Below are 15,516 nucleotides of genomic sequence, written 5' to 3' on the forward strand. Positions count from 1 at the left end.
GTTTTATTGTCAGTTCTAGCTGGTGGGAGGAATTGTTCCCGTTATGTAATACTTGTTTCTGGTTTTAATGGCAAGTATAACTTGTAATTACATTTGAGATGTAGTAGTAGATTACCAAAGAGGAGGAAATGTCATAGCACACTCCCTGCTGAGTTTGTTGAGGTGTAATCCTTTAACTCTTAGTCACGGCTGGATGTAAGAGTAGATGTTCCAAGTGCAACATCTGTGAATGGGCAGAAATGCCTTTCCAGCAGAAAGGCTGCCAAATTTTGTTTGCGTGCCAGCTTGACTGAGGTGACTGGCAGTTAGAAATGCGTTACGCTTTATGAGCTTCACTCCGTGGGCTGCACCGATGTAAGCGACTCTGCTGTGGTACCTTTGATGTGACCCTGGCTTAGATGTCAAAAATTTGTTCCAAATCGGAGTTCCAACTGCTTGTGGTTATTACAGATTGACTTTTGAATATTTTTTTTTTTTTTGCTAGGGAATTTTTTTGTTATGCTGCATCAAATCCAGTTTTTGGAATATATAACTCTGAGTTGGCTTACAAAAAAACAACATTTCGGGCTCAGTCCAGATGCATCCCATGACTCATCTTTAGCGTATCTGGCAGATCGTGGGCTGCTGATGTCTAATTCCTGAACATTTTGCTTAACAGTCCATGTTTTGTTCTTGCACGTGTCTTGGGCACACATGCGGCCTCTGTTGCATGATTCTCTGTCCTGGCTACTTCATTTTTTTTCTATTTGAAAACAATCCACCACCTGATAGGTCTTTCCTCTACCTTTAGCGTTTGCAGCTTGACCTAGGTACAGGCTCTGCTTTTTTGCTGGTTAGGTTTTACACTTTTTGTAAGGTTTACCAAGCTGCAAAAGTTCCAGACTAAACTGGTAGTAAATTTTGAAGGTGCTATGATGTGTTTGTGTGTAAAAGCCTCTGCCTGTATTTCCTCCATTCTTCATGAAAGAAAACACATTTGAATTTTATTCCCTGCGGTACTTTGATTTCAAGGGAAATTAAGAAGGGAGAAGGAGGGGGAAGGCAATGTTACCTTTCTTCCGTAGATTCTAGACAGATGAGGGTTTTTTTGTGGTTTGGTTTTGGGGTTTTTTTAATTGAACTGTTAGATGGACATAACTGTTTTCAATTTAAAAAAAGAAAACTGCATCTGTAGATGACCTTGAGTTGAAATCCAAGGTGATTGCTGTGTTCATGAAACCTCCTACAGCCATTCCAAGTTGGGTTTGGGGAGGGGAGAGGCGCTTGGCTGTAGCTTCGGTATCTGTTTGGTTTAGTTTCACTGCGGTCTAACACCCAAGTGTCCTGTCTTCCGTAGTCCACTCCTTCTCCATCTGCGGATCTGCTGGGCCTGGGTGCAGCCCCTCTCACCAATTCTGCTCCCCCACCGTCTTCTAGCGGCAGCCTCCTGGTGGACGTGTTTTCAGACTCGGCTTCTGCGGTTGCACCTCTCGCTCCTGGCTCCGACGACAACTTTGCGAGGTAATTAAGTCGCCCTGTAAGGCATCCGAGGGAGAATTTGTCTGTTACGACAGGGTTAGAGAAGAACACGTACAGTAACTTCTGGGTTTGTTCCAGCTTACTGAATGCATTCCCAGGTGGGAACTGCAGTGAGAGAGGGGTTCCTGAGCTCTGTGCTGGATGTGCTGTCTCTCTTGAATACCTCTCCTCATGGGAAAGCTGAGTCTGTAGTGATCAGCCTGAGGATATTAGCTGCACAGTACTGCCTAGCTTTTTGAGCTGGTTTTGCTTTTGTTAAAATCAAGCTGCTTGTGCATCTCTACATCTTGAATTTGGGGCTTATCTGGCCTGATTATAAATATTTGTTTTTATTTCCATAAAGTATTCTTGCATCTCTCCACTTCATGGCAAGCTGGTGCTGAAACAGTGAGATGGGTTATGCCCAGAGATACTGGTTCTCAGAATCTCGAGATGTACTTAAATTGTCCTGCAACTATCTGGTAAACAGGTGTGGAAAGGGGAAAAAATCCCAAGTACTTTTGAGGGTTTTGCTTTGTTTTTTGATAATTACATTACTGGGTGTAGGATAGGTCCAATGTATTATTAATCCTGTTGATATTAAAAGCCACTGTGGCTACATTCCAGTGTTATTTGACTAAAACTTTTGACGTTCTGCAGTCTTACGCTATTTATTTCCAAGACCAAATTTTAAATGACAATGTGACAAAATTGCGATACATCTTAATACAAAAGACATAATTAGTGAAACTAATCTGCCTGGATCATTGAGGATTTCATCAAAACTTTATCCTAGGCAATGTGTTGTTGCACGTTTGCAGTGAGTAAGACCTGATCCTCTGTTTCTCTTGGAAGGCAATAAGTGATGTTTAATCATGCTACTACCAAGACTTTATGAAGTTACACAAGCTTATTAGAGCTTTTTTCTCTTTTTTTAGGAAAAAAAAAAAGAGAAACCAATACTAGCAGCTTTCTAAGCAAAAATTACCTAAAAAGTTTTCTCTTTCTGCAGAAGAAAGTATAGCATTGCCAACCCCTTTGTCTGTCTGTAGATGATGAAATGCTTCTCTAATGATACTGAGAAGTTGCCTTTTGCAGTTTCCTGCCTCTCTTTAGTGCTCTTGTCACTCTTGTATCTAATCTGTTACTTTGGGTAAGTCCTTCTGTGCGTGCCTGGATATTCCTGCCTTCACTTAATACTTGTGTGTTTTGAAGAGCTGGAGCCAGAGGTGCCTCTCGGGTTGGTGAGGCCTCTGCTTCAAAGCTTGTGTTTATAGTAGCTAATATATACATCTGCACTTTACGGTTTTTGACTAAAACTTTTTTGCTGTCATGATTAAACACCTAAAAGGACTGTTCTTTAAGGTAGTGAACGCCTTCAGCTGTCTGCTGTCTTTGGGAAGAATTGCTGGCTCCTTAAAATCAGGGAGGGGCGGGGTGGGGGCGCGAAGTGGGGGAAAACATTGCCTAATGCCGAAAACCTTTGTAGGTGTACTGAGCTAGGGCAGCTAATAAATTTTTTCATGCGTTAAACTCAGCAGTGCCGGTTCTGAGGAAGGAGGTAAAAGAAATAACGAAGCACTAAGCTGTCTTTACTAACTCCTGCTGTCTCTGTCGCTGCTGCCTTTCTTCCTTTGTGCTGCCTGAACTAGCCCTGACCTGGCTTCATCTGAGGTAGTTTCTGAGGAACCAGCTGATACTGTGCATGATGCTGATGAGCTTTTTCACAAGTAAGCAATACTAAAACCTTGCAAGGCTGGGCAACTTCGGAAATATAAGTTTATGTAGCAAAAACTATATTGTGCATTAACTTAACGCCAGCGAAACTAGAGAGACGCGTGCTGTCAGGCTTGTGCCTAGAACACCTCTGTAGATGCTGTGGATTTTAGGGCGCGAGGTCATGAATGCGCGGGTTGACGTTGCCTTTACTAGTCAGTGCTGTCACACACGCTGCTCTGAAACGAGGCAGTGCCAGTTGTTTAAGTTTTGCAACTATTCGTAAACCAAGGAAAAAAAAGAGTAAATTTCGGAAGGACTGATGTTTGGGCGTGTGTTTTAAGTGCCTTGTATGCGTAAGGCTGATTTTTGCTGACCGCCTCTTCCACTTGTAAGTAAAGGGTGACAGAAAGGACTGAAATCGCTGCAGAATGGGCTGATTCTCTCAAAATGGAAAAAAAAAAATACAGCTTTCAGTTGACTTATGTGATACAGAACTGATAAAACGAGGGATTCTTTTTTCTTTCAGGTTTAAACAGTCAAAGCTTCAAACTTTTTCAATCTGCACCAACCTAATGAGTTTCAGAAGTTGTTGAGAATATGAATAAGAAATCCTAATCTGTCGCCTGGTCCTTTATAGGCTGTATGTGTGTGAGTGTGTGTGTGTGTGTGGCACATTGTGGCTTCCTTTGTAGTTTCTCAGGCATCCTATCAAATAAATTCAGTTCTTGTAGTGTCCTACAAGTGGTGATTTTGGTTGTAAAACTCTTTTCTAACTCTGCAGTTCTCTGCAAAGGCCTTTCTCACTGACTGATGCGCTCTAGGTTAACCACAATCTTCATCCTCTGTGTAAACCCTGAATTTTGTGGTTCTAAACGTTGTGTAATACGGCTCAATTTAAAACACGCTTTCCCTCTCTTCCCCTAGGTTCGTGTGTAAAAATAACGGCGTCTTATTTGAAAATCAGTTGCTACAAATTGGATTGAAATCTGAATTTCGACAGAACCTGGGTAAGATCTTTCAGGCCGAGTGCTTGGCTGTCTGCGTTACCAACCCCAGGGCCAGCACAGTATTGCAGATAGGAGTTAATTTTCAGCTTCTTAACAGGGAAGTGTGATTTCAGGCCTAACTTATCCTAAAATCTTTACTCTTTGTGTGTCTCTGGCTTCTGTGCGAGTTCCATTTCCATAAACTTCTTGGTGGTTTTAGGGGAGATGCAGTGGGAGGCGTAAGTGGTACCGCAAGCGCCAGCTCTGGCTGCTTAGCTCTAAAGCTCGTGCAGCCAGGGTTGTGAAGAACTATTCTTCTCTATTTTTCTGACTTGCAGTGTAGCTTGTGTTTCATATTATTACAATGACTTCAGACGTGTCTGTCATAAAACACAAGGTGCTGAAAACATGTGGGAAGGAGCCGGGAACGGAACAGAGGCCAGCACTAGGAGTGTTTGCTTCTCCCCTTCTGCAGCCCTTGTGGTGCTGCAGCAGCTTCTGTATATAAAAAGCAACGTTCTCCAGCAACTGAGACTCCCACGGATTATTTAACTGCCTGTGTGGCAGCTGCTGTGGGAGAGGCCTGACAGTTTGTTTTAATCTGTTAGTTCAGTTTGAACCGAGAGTTTTGGTAAGATGTGGATGATGGTTAGGTTTTAAAAGCTGTTTTAAAGAAAGACGGACAGAGAGTGTATTAGATACTTGAAGCACAGGTAGTTCAATACAGTTACATGTGACATGCCTAAAAATTCTGATGTCTCTTCTCTTTTTCTAGGACGTATGTTCATATTCTACGGTAATAAGACATCAACACAGTTCTTGAATTTTACTCCAACAGTAATCTGCTCGGATGACCTACAGTCAAATATCCTTAAATGCAGTAGCATGTGTCTGGTTTTGTTGGGTTTTGTGCCTTATTACAAGTCACAAACTTGTAATAAAGCTGCAGGATTGAGGCATGGGGTCCTCGCACAGGAGGGAGCAAGATACTTACTGATAAATTCCTGAAGTTCTTGTAGAAAGAACAAATCTTGAGCAGAGGTGGAAGATTCTCCCCTTAAAGCTCTGGTTACCAACACAAATTTTATTGTTGAAATAAAGAGAAATTAGGCTGACTACTTCAAGTCCTGCGTGAGCAGATACCCTCAGACGTGAGGTGAAGGTAGGAGAATACACCAAGAGGATGATACTTGCAAATAAGCTCTTGATTTACAGTTTGTCTTTTAACACTTGGTATTGCAAATTTTGGATTTGTGGGACGCTCTGTAACCAAGCTTGTTGGACTCAAAGCATTGCTGTAGCATTCGCATCAAAACGAGATAGTGCAGTGGTTTTTATTGTGCCGTCTGTCAATGCCATTGCACCTTTTTGAGGTCATCTTTCTTAAAGAATATCCAAACAACTGAGAATTCTGGGGTTTATTGCTTTTGAGTGTGTCAGTATGAAGAAACCCCCTTTTTTCTTTTTTTTTCATCTGCTCTGAGAAGAGCTTTGAATATTCAGTAGTGCACAGAGAATGAATGAACACAATAATAATTCCTCATGAAGCTTCTTGGAAGATTTGCCTTTTGTTTAATTTTTTTTAACTTATCGGTTAATTGATTATTTCCTTAACCACTTCTTACGCCTGAATCTCCAGACAAAACCTGTTGACCCCACAGTGGATGGAGGTGCCCAGGTTCAACAGGTTGTGAACATCGAGTGCGTGTCAGACTTTATGGAAGCTCCAATCCTGAACATTCAATTCAGGTAAAACACAGGATTCAAATGCTAGTGAGTTCATTAGATGAAAAATGTTAAGTGTGTTCTGGCTGAAGCATCGAATATGGACACATAAAGCTGTGTTGGGTAGAAGACTTGTGAAAAATTGATCCTAAGCTTTAGGCTCCTAGGGAAGGTAGAAAATCCGCTTGGAACAATGTGGTTTAAAAAAAAAACAAAACCAAAAAACAAACACCCCAGAAAACTAGTCAAGAAGCAGCTACTAATACAATGTCTCCATGACTTCTCTTTCCGCTACCCGTATAAAACAGCAGTCTGCCTGTTTGCTTACGAAATCTTGACAGGAATAGATGCTGTAACTTCTCCCTTCTGGAAACCAAACAACTTGGACTGGAAACACGTGCAGCCTAAAATAGAAACTTGTTACGTCCACTCAACATCAGCCTTTTGGCAAATCCTAATTTCTGGGCCACGTTCTGTTATTCCAGTCTGAACTGGTTCTTCCTGGTATGTTTTCACAGGGATATATTTTCACTCCTTTGATGGGTGCTAGCTGGAAGGACAACAACCTCTGTTGGAACTGAAAGGGCCTAATTACAAGTTCTGCCCATTCACTTTCATGCACTGTCTAAGCAGAACAAATAAATCCATATAATAGTGGATTAAAACTGTATCTTAGAAATAGCGTTACCTGAGGTTGGTGGATTTAATCATAAACAATTGCACCTTAGTGTTCATCCTGGGCTGACAGACCCCTCACGCTGTGCTGTGCACGCTGTGCTCTTTCTGTTCCACCTGCAGGTACGGTGGAACGTTCCAAAATCTTTCGGTAAAATTGCCCATCACGCTGAATAAATTTTTCCAGCCAACAGAGATGTCTTCTCAGGACTTCTTCCAGCGTTGGAAGCAACTGAGCAAGTAAGGCTTGGTCTGTACTTGGGCTTGGGGCTCTTGGCGGGGGTGTATTGCAGTACCTCACCTTGTGCTTAATCCTGCAAGATACAAACCCCCCCGATGTCATTAGTTGCTGTCGAACGACGCTGTGTGTAACACGCTGCCTATTTGTCTTGCAGTCCCAAGCAAGAAGTACAGAATATCTTTAAAGCAAAACACCCGATGGATGCCGAGATCACAAAAGCGAAGGTGGGTGGCAGTGTGGCATTCCTTAATTTAATGTAAAGGTAGCGTCCTTTGTTCATTGTTTGGGGATCACGTGGTTGAAGCGTCCATCCGTGTTGCGTAGCAGACGCTGGCAGCGCTGGGTTGCTTGGGCTGTTTCTTGGTGGGGATTGAATTAGATACAGACTTCAAGAGCAGCTGGAAACTTGAAGCTATTTCAGGAAACACCAATTTGGTGCTTAGAACCACACTGGAAGACACTTTGTGCCTTGATTTATACGAGAGTTGCTAGTTGAAACAGCTCATGATCAGGGTCACCCTATCACTTCAAAGACTGTTTTGTAATGAAGTTGGTTTTGGATAATACTTCAGTTTCTTGAACACCTCAAACATTAGTCTTATACTTGTCTGTTCTTAGGCGGAGTTGGTACCAGTGTCCTGCCATCCCTCTATCTAAATCTTCTGGCTTTTTCATAGATAATTGGCTTTGGATCAGCTCTACTTGAGGAGGTGGATCCCAATCCCGCAAACTTTGTTGGTGCTGGTATCATACACACAAAAACGACTCAGATCGGATGCTTGCTGCGCCTTGAACCCAATCTCCAGGCACAGGTATCTGCTTCAGAATCTACAGCTTAAATGCACATTCTCGTTTGCCCTAAATATCTGTGTATATCCGAAACTCCTTTGGGTATTTATATAAAGTCACTATTGAAAGTAGCTAATTGTGGCTGCGGATTCCAGCAAGAACCGAAATTGTAGCAGCTGCCGCTTCACAGCGACTCTTTCCTCTTGGAAGAGATCCCTCTGTTATTGCAGACTGTCTGTGGAGGCTCGTGTTCTCTCGAAGTTTGGAAACTTGATGTTTCTGGTTTGTGCCCCTTGGACAAGACAAAATATAATTTCCTTTGCTGTTTTCAGTTACTAAAAGAATGATGGGCTAAAAGAGAGCTCACAAGCAAATTAATACAATGTTAAGAATATCTTTCCTTGAGCATTTTGATAGAGCTTTTATCAAAGTTTGCTGAGGACTAAACTAAGTTGTGGCTGGTAAGTCTCCTGTTTCCTCGAGAAGTGCCGGTAGAGGGTCTTTAGACTTTTCCACAACGTTTATTCCTCCTATAGAAAAAAATTTGGAAACACCTTGTTGTTAAAGCCTAAAAATAACACAACAGTGGTAACTCTCAGCAAAGGTTTGAAGATGTATTCCTACCCGTGGTTTGACAAAGCTGTATTACTTGGCAGACGGCTGCCTCCGTGTTGTAACTTGAGCCCTTTTCCCTTCCAACTCTAACAAAACGAGTACGAGGTAACCGGTAGCTTTCACGAGCTGACTGTGTGTTCATTTCATGCCAAGCTGTGTCTAAAAGTAAATAATATTTTTGTGTTCTTTTTCAGATGTATAGGCTCACACTACGAACAAGTAAAGAAGCTGTATCTCAGAGGTTATGTGAATTGCTGTCCGAACAGTTTTAATATTAACCATGTCAGTTTGGGTTTTTTCCATTCATATCACTGTCATCATACTGCAAATAAATGTCTTGTACATCACTGTCTGAGTACTGCAATGTTAACCCATTCCAGCTCCCTGCCTTAATAGGACTTGACCCTTGTTTGAAATTAAGACTATAAAATGTACAGTACAGGGAAGTGACTTTGGACGTTAACAATGACTTGTAGTGTGTTCCACAAAGGGTGGGAGGGCTGTCTTGTGCTCCTTTTTGATTTTTTTTGCAGAGGTCAGGCTTTCAAACTTGTTAAAGGGAATCAGATGTAGATGTGGTAACGGATGATTTCGCCTGGGCACAGCTCGCAACGTTCGGCCTTAGCGCCTGTAACGGGTGCTCCCTCTGCTCTGAGCCGAAAGGAACCATCCAGTGCTGCTCTGAGCTTGGTTCCGATGTTTGCGTAGAGTCCAAACTCTGAAGTGAACATTTGCCACGAGTCTTGTCCTGCGTGGAAGGGCAGGTTCCGAGATGTGTTTGAATCCCATTCAAGTGAACGTTTATGTGGAGTGTCACCAGTATTTGTATTTGACAAACACCACGCTTAGGTCTGTTCGTGTAATCCTTCACATCCCGGTGTGTTCCGATCTTTGGAAGGCGGCTGGAACACAAATGCGAGTTGGAACCCTTCTGCTCGTCTCGCATAACGAGGTGAGCTGCTGTGGTAGGTAGTGAATGCCTGTTCATTGTTAGTCAAACTGAAGTCAAATATTTTATTCTGTGTTTTGGGGGTTTTTTTTCTGTTCCCCATCAGACTTAGCAAGTCGTAGTCCTAATGATGCGAGTCTGGGCTTGTATAAAAGGAGAAGTGGCAAGAAGTGGGCCCTCGAAGGCCCGCAGGGCATGTGCTCTTTCCGATGAAAATGTAATTTCAAATGACTTTTTTCCCCTCAGTGTACAGTAATGTTAAAACTCAAGAGGTTGAAAAGCTGGTGTCTGAACAGTTGCCTGTCTTGTCAGTGGTGGTAAAAATATCCAATGTGGTGTAGAAGATTTATGTTGAGGCAGTAGAAGGCCCCAAACCACTCCTCTTTTATGGTGTTTTTAACAACCAAAGCCTTTGTCACTTGTTCCACATCAGCAAACTGTTTGCAGCCTCTCGGCGGAGGGAAGGGTCGCAGCTTTGGCTCATGCTCATCGAGCCTTGAGGTGCAGCAGAGGCTGCTGAAACGAAGTGGGTGAGGTAGCACGGTTGGAAACCGCGGGCACTCGGCGAGGGCTACGGGTGGCGATGAACAGAGTTGGCCGCTGCCGCCGTCAGGAGCAGGGAACCTCGGGTCAGGGCTTCCGTGGGGTTGAAAGGAAGCCTGGGCCTGGTGTCTCACAAGCCATGCAGCCGAGCAGGCCCATGACAAAGGTTTCAAGTGATGGTGGTGACACTGGAAATAAGTTAAAAGGAGGCTCCTGTCACGCTGCCCAGTGCAGAGCAGGGTTCTACTGGAGTGAGTATGCCTCGCTTTAATTCAGTGCTTTGAGTTAAAAGGTGGAACTGGGCGAGTATCATTTGGTTTGGCTGAAGGTGAGCAGTTGTGCTGGAGTGCAGGCGGAAAACAAGGAACAAAGGTGTAGCTGTGGTGTGTGGGGTTTGGGAGGGATTCCTGGCTTGGTTTGGTTTTCCAGAAACGGCTGGTACCTGTGGGCCTTGTGACCTAAAATGTGGCTGTAGACCTGGTCTTGGTGCAAAGGGGCTCTTGAACACCTGGCCCTTGTCTTGCCTTTCGAGTGGCTGATCAAGACTCTTGGATCACAAACGTTTTTGGAAATCTTCCTGAGCAGCTCCTGCGGTGAGGCTGGGCAGTCGGCAGGTTAGTAACGGGCTACCCCATGTTTTGTCCTCGCGATGCCCCCTCTCTCTCGGTCCTGTTACCTTAACTGCGCTGTTGGTACTGCGTTTAGAATCCAAGGTGCTGGCTAAAGGGAGTCTTAGCAAAGACAAGGGGGGAGCTCCTATTTCATGTTTTCCAGATCCTCGTAGATACCTGTCCCCCTGAAAATGTTCTGCGCCCTCATTAAAGGACACCTTGTGACACCACACTACTCGAGTTCACTTTGCTTTGGTTCCAGCTGTGCTCAAACATGCATTAAAAATGGGGGAAGGAGGGGGGTGAGGGAAAGTGTCTTTTCAGTGGTGACTGTGTTAAGCTTCTGACTGTTCACGCTTTGTATTCAATGTCAGCTCAATGAAGCCATGAGCAGAAAAGTGAACAAATTCAAGACAAATACTTGATTATTCTTTTTTTTTTTTGTGAATGATGGTTAACTTACCAAAGTGATGTATCCTGTCAAGCAGACAAAGTAATTTCTGCAGTAAACAGTGTTATTGTTTTTAAGTACAGTATTTCCAGGCATTGACATGTGAAAATAACTGAATAGCAAAGCAGGTAGCATTTGTTCATTCTTGACCTACACTCCAGTATGTAACATTTATGGTGATTGTCTTATTTGTATAAAACAAAGTTCTGTCAAATTAAGTGGAGAATTTTCATATAGAAGACTATATATTAGACTATATTCATCAGAAGAACGTATTAAGATTAAATAAATGATTAGAACAGTAATGAAGCTGTCTATTTATTTAATTTTTTGTCTGGGAGCATGAAAGTGTAAAGAATGCACAGGGTGGTTGTAACAGAGCAAGACGTGATGTGTGGGGCTGAGCTGCTCTCTGCAAATTGCTGGTGAGGTGTGTTCAGGTGAGTCTGACCTCACCTGCAGATCTCAGCTCCCCCAGGGAGTCTGTTTATGGCTGGTGTGTTTGGTCACATTACAAAAAAACACCCCCAGAAAAGATTTTATTTAACGGTAAGTACCTGCTTCAGCAACCTGGTGTAGCAGTGGGGTGCGGCTGAGGCTGTGAAGCACACGCCTGTGTTACGTACAGGCTGGGCTCAGCAAAGAACAAGAAAAGCGGTGCCTAAACTGCTGAGTAACCTCACACAGGCTTCTTAAATGTCTGCTCCAGGTTATTAGTGCTTCTCTAAAACCTGCTAAAACAAACAAAAATACCCGTTCGGTCCCCATGTGTTGCCTGATCTAGTCGAGAGGTGGTGTCCCTGGCGGCAGGGAGGCTGGATTAAAATGATCTCTAAGGTCCCTTCCAGCCCAGGCCAGTCTAGGATTCTCTGAACTTTTGTCCAACTTACACTTCAGCGAACTGCGAACAAAGCAGTAACGCCCGCCCTCTACTAAGAGGAAGCAGAAGTCGCTTGTGCGTGAGCTCCCGGTGTCCTGGCGGGCACCCGTGGTCTTGAATTCGGCGGCAGGGAGGCTGGATTAAAATGATCTCTAAGGTCCCTTCCAGCCCAGGCCAGTCTAGGATTCTCTGAACTTTTGTCCAACTTACACTTCAGCGAACTGCGAACAAAGCAGTAACGCCCGCCCTCTACTAAGAGGAAGCAGAAGTCGCTTGTGCGTGAGCTCCCGGTGTCCTGGCGGGCACCCGTGGTCTTGAATTCCTGCTGGCATTCATGTCTGTGCTCGTGATGCTTCCAGAAATGTGGAAACATTAAGGGCGTGGGTAGGGACCTCACAATGAGCTGTTGGCTTGGTGCACGCGGAGCCTCGTGTTGCCGCAGCGGCAGCAGGAGCGGAGCTGTGTCAGCTTTCACTTGTTTTTTCTCCCGGCAAAAGCAAGGGGCTGTTTTACAGGTCCAAGTTCAAGGGTAGTGAACCAAACAGCCTCTTCTCAGTTAAAATAATGGCTCGAATATTAAGAAGAGAGCAAGTTAATTCCTTCTATTTTATTTGAAAGTCTGTTACTGCACGGGACATTGGCCAATTCTTAACTCCCTGGTTAAATACCACCCTGAGCACGGTCAGACCTCTCTGATGCAATCTGTTCTTCTTACCCCACCCTGCCCGGTCTGTCTTTCTTTCTTTTTTTTTTTTTTCCTTCCCCTCTGCACCACCATCTCCCAACCCCCTCCCGATCAGGAATAATTTATCAGTTAACTTCAGCAACACCAGGTAGCAGCTCCGGAGGCCTCCCTGCAAGCTATCCCGTGTAACCGGTGCCGGTGAACTCCCAGCAGGGAGTGGGCACGGTGGAAGTGCTGAATTGTGATCACTGTTTAAGTTAGGGGGGAAAAAGAAAAAAAAAAAAAAAAAAAAAGTATCTGAGGGCACGTGGAGGCGTGGTTAATCTGTGCAACTGTCAAGGCTACAAACACAGCCCCTAAATACAGTAATTTCTGTACTGAGCAGTTCTCCAGCGTTGTCTGGGTCTGGGCATGGCAGTTGCAGTTTCTGCTTCCAGTAGTGCAGGGGCTGACAGCAGCCGCAGGCCCTGTCCACCATCATCTGCTCAACGTTCAACCTGTTGGGAAGGGGGAGGATCAGTTAGGGTTTGTACACAGCATTGTGGCCTTAACAGCTTTCCGAGTATTTGAGCGCTATTTTTCTTTTTTTCTCACGGGGAAACGTGTAGAGGAGCCAGCACAACCCTTGGAGCTTGAAAGTTTTGTCAACTACAGGACTACAACCAGTGCAGCACTTGGCTGTTTTGCCTTCTCACGACAACTGCTGCGGGTGTTCGGGTGGACTGACTTTCTGCCTCCCTTTTTAAAACTGCATTTTCCGTGGGCTTGTAGTTATCAGGCCTCACTGGAAGACACAGGATTTGATTTTTTTTCTTCCTCCTTCACTGAAAACCAGCAGGTAACTACATATTTAATTTTTTTTTAAAGCTGTGCGCTGGACTACTCAAGGGTTCAGGTGTGACCTGTGAACAAAGGTGCCAAATTGTGCGTGTTCATTTTGTCCAGTTCACGGAGGAAGGAAGATCCCCTCCTCTGAACCGTTAGCGCCAGAACGGAAGCCGGTGACCACTTCGTGTCAGTTCTGGGCTGTGAGGTGAGTTAAGGCAGTAGCAGACTTGCACGTATGTTGCAGAATTAACAGGAACGAAGCACAGGTTGAAGGGATTGCTTGAACCAACAGCTGGGATTGAGATTCTCTTCTTGGTCGTGAGGTGCTTGTGTTTTTTCTTATGGCAGTGGGCAGTTCTATAAAAAGAATTCAGCTATGGAACCAGGAGTGCTGCAGAAAATAAATTTTTGTAAAAATCTCTGTAAAGGGGGGAAATATCTGCTCGGTTTCAATTACAAACAAAACCATTTTCTAACCACAGCTTTCTTAGTGATTGTGATGAACCTTAATAGCTCAAAAACCTTCCCCCAGGCTGCACAGCTCTCTTAAACTCTCAAGATCGAATCACTCAGTTTTCTAAATGCTGGGGGAACTCCCCAACTCACTGGATTCTGTGAAGGGGGTAGCTTTTAGCTTCAGGACTGATTTAAACCAGCTACTGCAAAAGCAAAACTCTTCGTCGCTTTCTTGTTTTCATTGTATTCGCTCGGGTTGTTTGGATCATCACAGTTTTGATTTCTTCCAAAATAACCGCGTGAACTCTGCAATCCCGCTGCAGTGAGGTTACTTTTTATTGAAACCTTGTCTGAGTCATCTCCTCACGAGCGAGCGGGACCGCACAGAGGCAGCGCCCTGGGAACTACAGAATATCCCCGAGTCACACTGATGGGAGAACATCATGAGACAACTTAAGTGACATGGGTAAATGCCGGCCAGGTTTTTGTCCCTGAATTCTAGAGGAGCAGTATTTAACACGTATCACTACTTGTAGCTGGCCAGATGAGAAAAAGTCTCAACTTGGCTCTGCAGCCGCTCAGCTCTCCTTACTTTGTGGAAGACGGACACGATCCTTCACATCGGCTTAAAGTGACATTGGTAGAACAGCCTTTGTAAGTTATTTCTTCTTCGTATTGGACTTCTCTGCAACGCTCTGTCAAAGAGAGAAAAAATTATAGCAGAAATTTGTCTTGGTCTTCTTGAGTGACCTTTGGTAGATAGAAAAAGCCTCTCGGTTGCATGGAAGACTGTTCCTGCTGCGTGAGACAATTAAAAAGTCACACGTGAGTAATGCTGCAAGAGAAGGCTTGAAACCAGGCACCCAAGATGCAGTAGGTACCCTGGGGACAGGTAAGAGAACACAAGTCACAGGAATTGCAAACAAGCAAAACAAATTCCCATTAAGAATATAACGAAAAATCCGTCCAGCAAAAAAAAAACCAAACCAAAACCCAAACACCTCCAATTCACTGATGAAAACAAATAAAACAGCTGCCTGGTTAACGTGGCAGAATTATTTCTGGTTCACAGGCGTGGTAATAGGTTTTACTTAATTGAGAAGTGCTTAACTGATTCATTTTAAGGATTTATTTGCAGGCAGCCACGGATTCACAACGGGAATGCCCGCCCAAAGCCCGTCTCCCCTTATGAGATGGACCGTGCGATGGGACAGAGCCGGCAATGGTTGTATGTATCGATCTTACATTTTCTGCTGGTGCGTAGCAAGGCACAGAGCCCTTGATGAAGCTCGAAGCTGAGTGAGAATACAGGTTTTCCAATGAGCTTTTAAAGGCTGTGCCTGAGCTCGATATTAAGGAGGACAAAGGCTCTGAAAACTAAGGCAGTTTATAGCCCTCTCACTGCTGCTGTGCGATGCTCTCTGGAGCACGTTCAGCTCCCTGCCTGAACAAACGTTCTGGATGCAACCGAGCACTGCGAGGAAGGCTCAGCTGATGCTGTGGTGTGACTTGGGGAATTTGTCATTGGAAAATAAGGCAACTAGTAACTGGAACAAGACTGAGGTCCTATACCCGATGTTATAAATGAAGAGTTAGGAGCTAGGCCAGCGTTTAACTTTTCTGGGCTGGAAGGTGTTGTTAATATCTTGCAAGAGTGAAAAGGACCAGAATTGCTCAGTTTAGGGCTGGAAAAGGTACAAAGAAAAGAAACAGTGTTCACAGCTTCCTGAACTCAGGACATAAATACTGGATTGTGCTGCCTGTTAAATGCAAAGAACAACCCTGGCAGTGCCGTGGTTGGGCACATACTGTTCTGAAGCACTTCTTTTAAAAAAAGAATGTGACTAAAATCTAAAGCAGGCCCTA

The 15,516-nt window shown here is 44.2% G+C and overlaps 1 protein-coding gene across 1 annotated transcript in view; it reads left to right on the forward strand.

The window, feature by feature from the left end:
- Positions 1-8,890, forward strand: part of AP2A2 (adaptor-related protein complex 2, alpha 2 subunit) — a 43,127-nt gene extending 34,237 nt beyond the window's left edge. The window contains exons 15-22 of the mRNA XM_009870841.1: positions 1,337-1,500; positions 4,141-4,223; positions 4,978-5,067; positions 5,828-5,951; positions 6,726-6,842; positions 6,998-7,067; positions 7,521-7,655; positions 8,442-8,890. Coding sequence (XP_009869143.1) covers positions 1,337-1,500; positions 4,141-4,223; positions 4,978-5,067; positions 5,828-5,951; positions 6,726-6,842; positions 6,998-7,067; positions 7,521-7,655; positions 8,442-8,519 — 861 coding nt within the window. The 3' untranslated portion in view covers positions 8,520-8,890. The remainder of the gene's footprint in view (positions 1-1,336; positions 1,501-4,140; positions 4,224-4,977; positions 5,068-5,827; positions 5,952-6,725; positions 6,843-6,997; positions 7,068-7,520; positions 7,656-8,441) is intronic.
- Positions 8,891-15,516: the final 6,626 nt, after the last annotated feature.

This window comes from Apaloderma vittatum, unplaced genomic scaffold, assembly GCF_000703405.1.
Source record: "Apaloderma vittatum isolate BGI_N311 unplaced genomic scaffold, ASM70340v1 scaffold6936, whole genome shotgun sequence".
In the NCBI taxonomy this organism is placed as follows: domain Eukaryota; kingdom Metazoa; phylum Chordata; class Aves; order Trogoniformes; family Trogonidae; genus Apaloderma; species Apaloderma vittatum.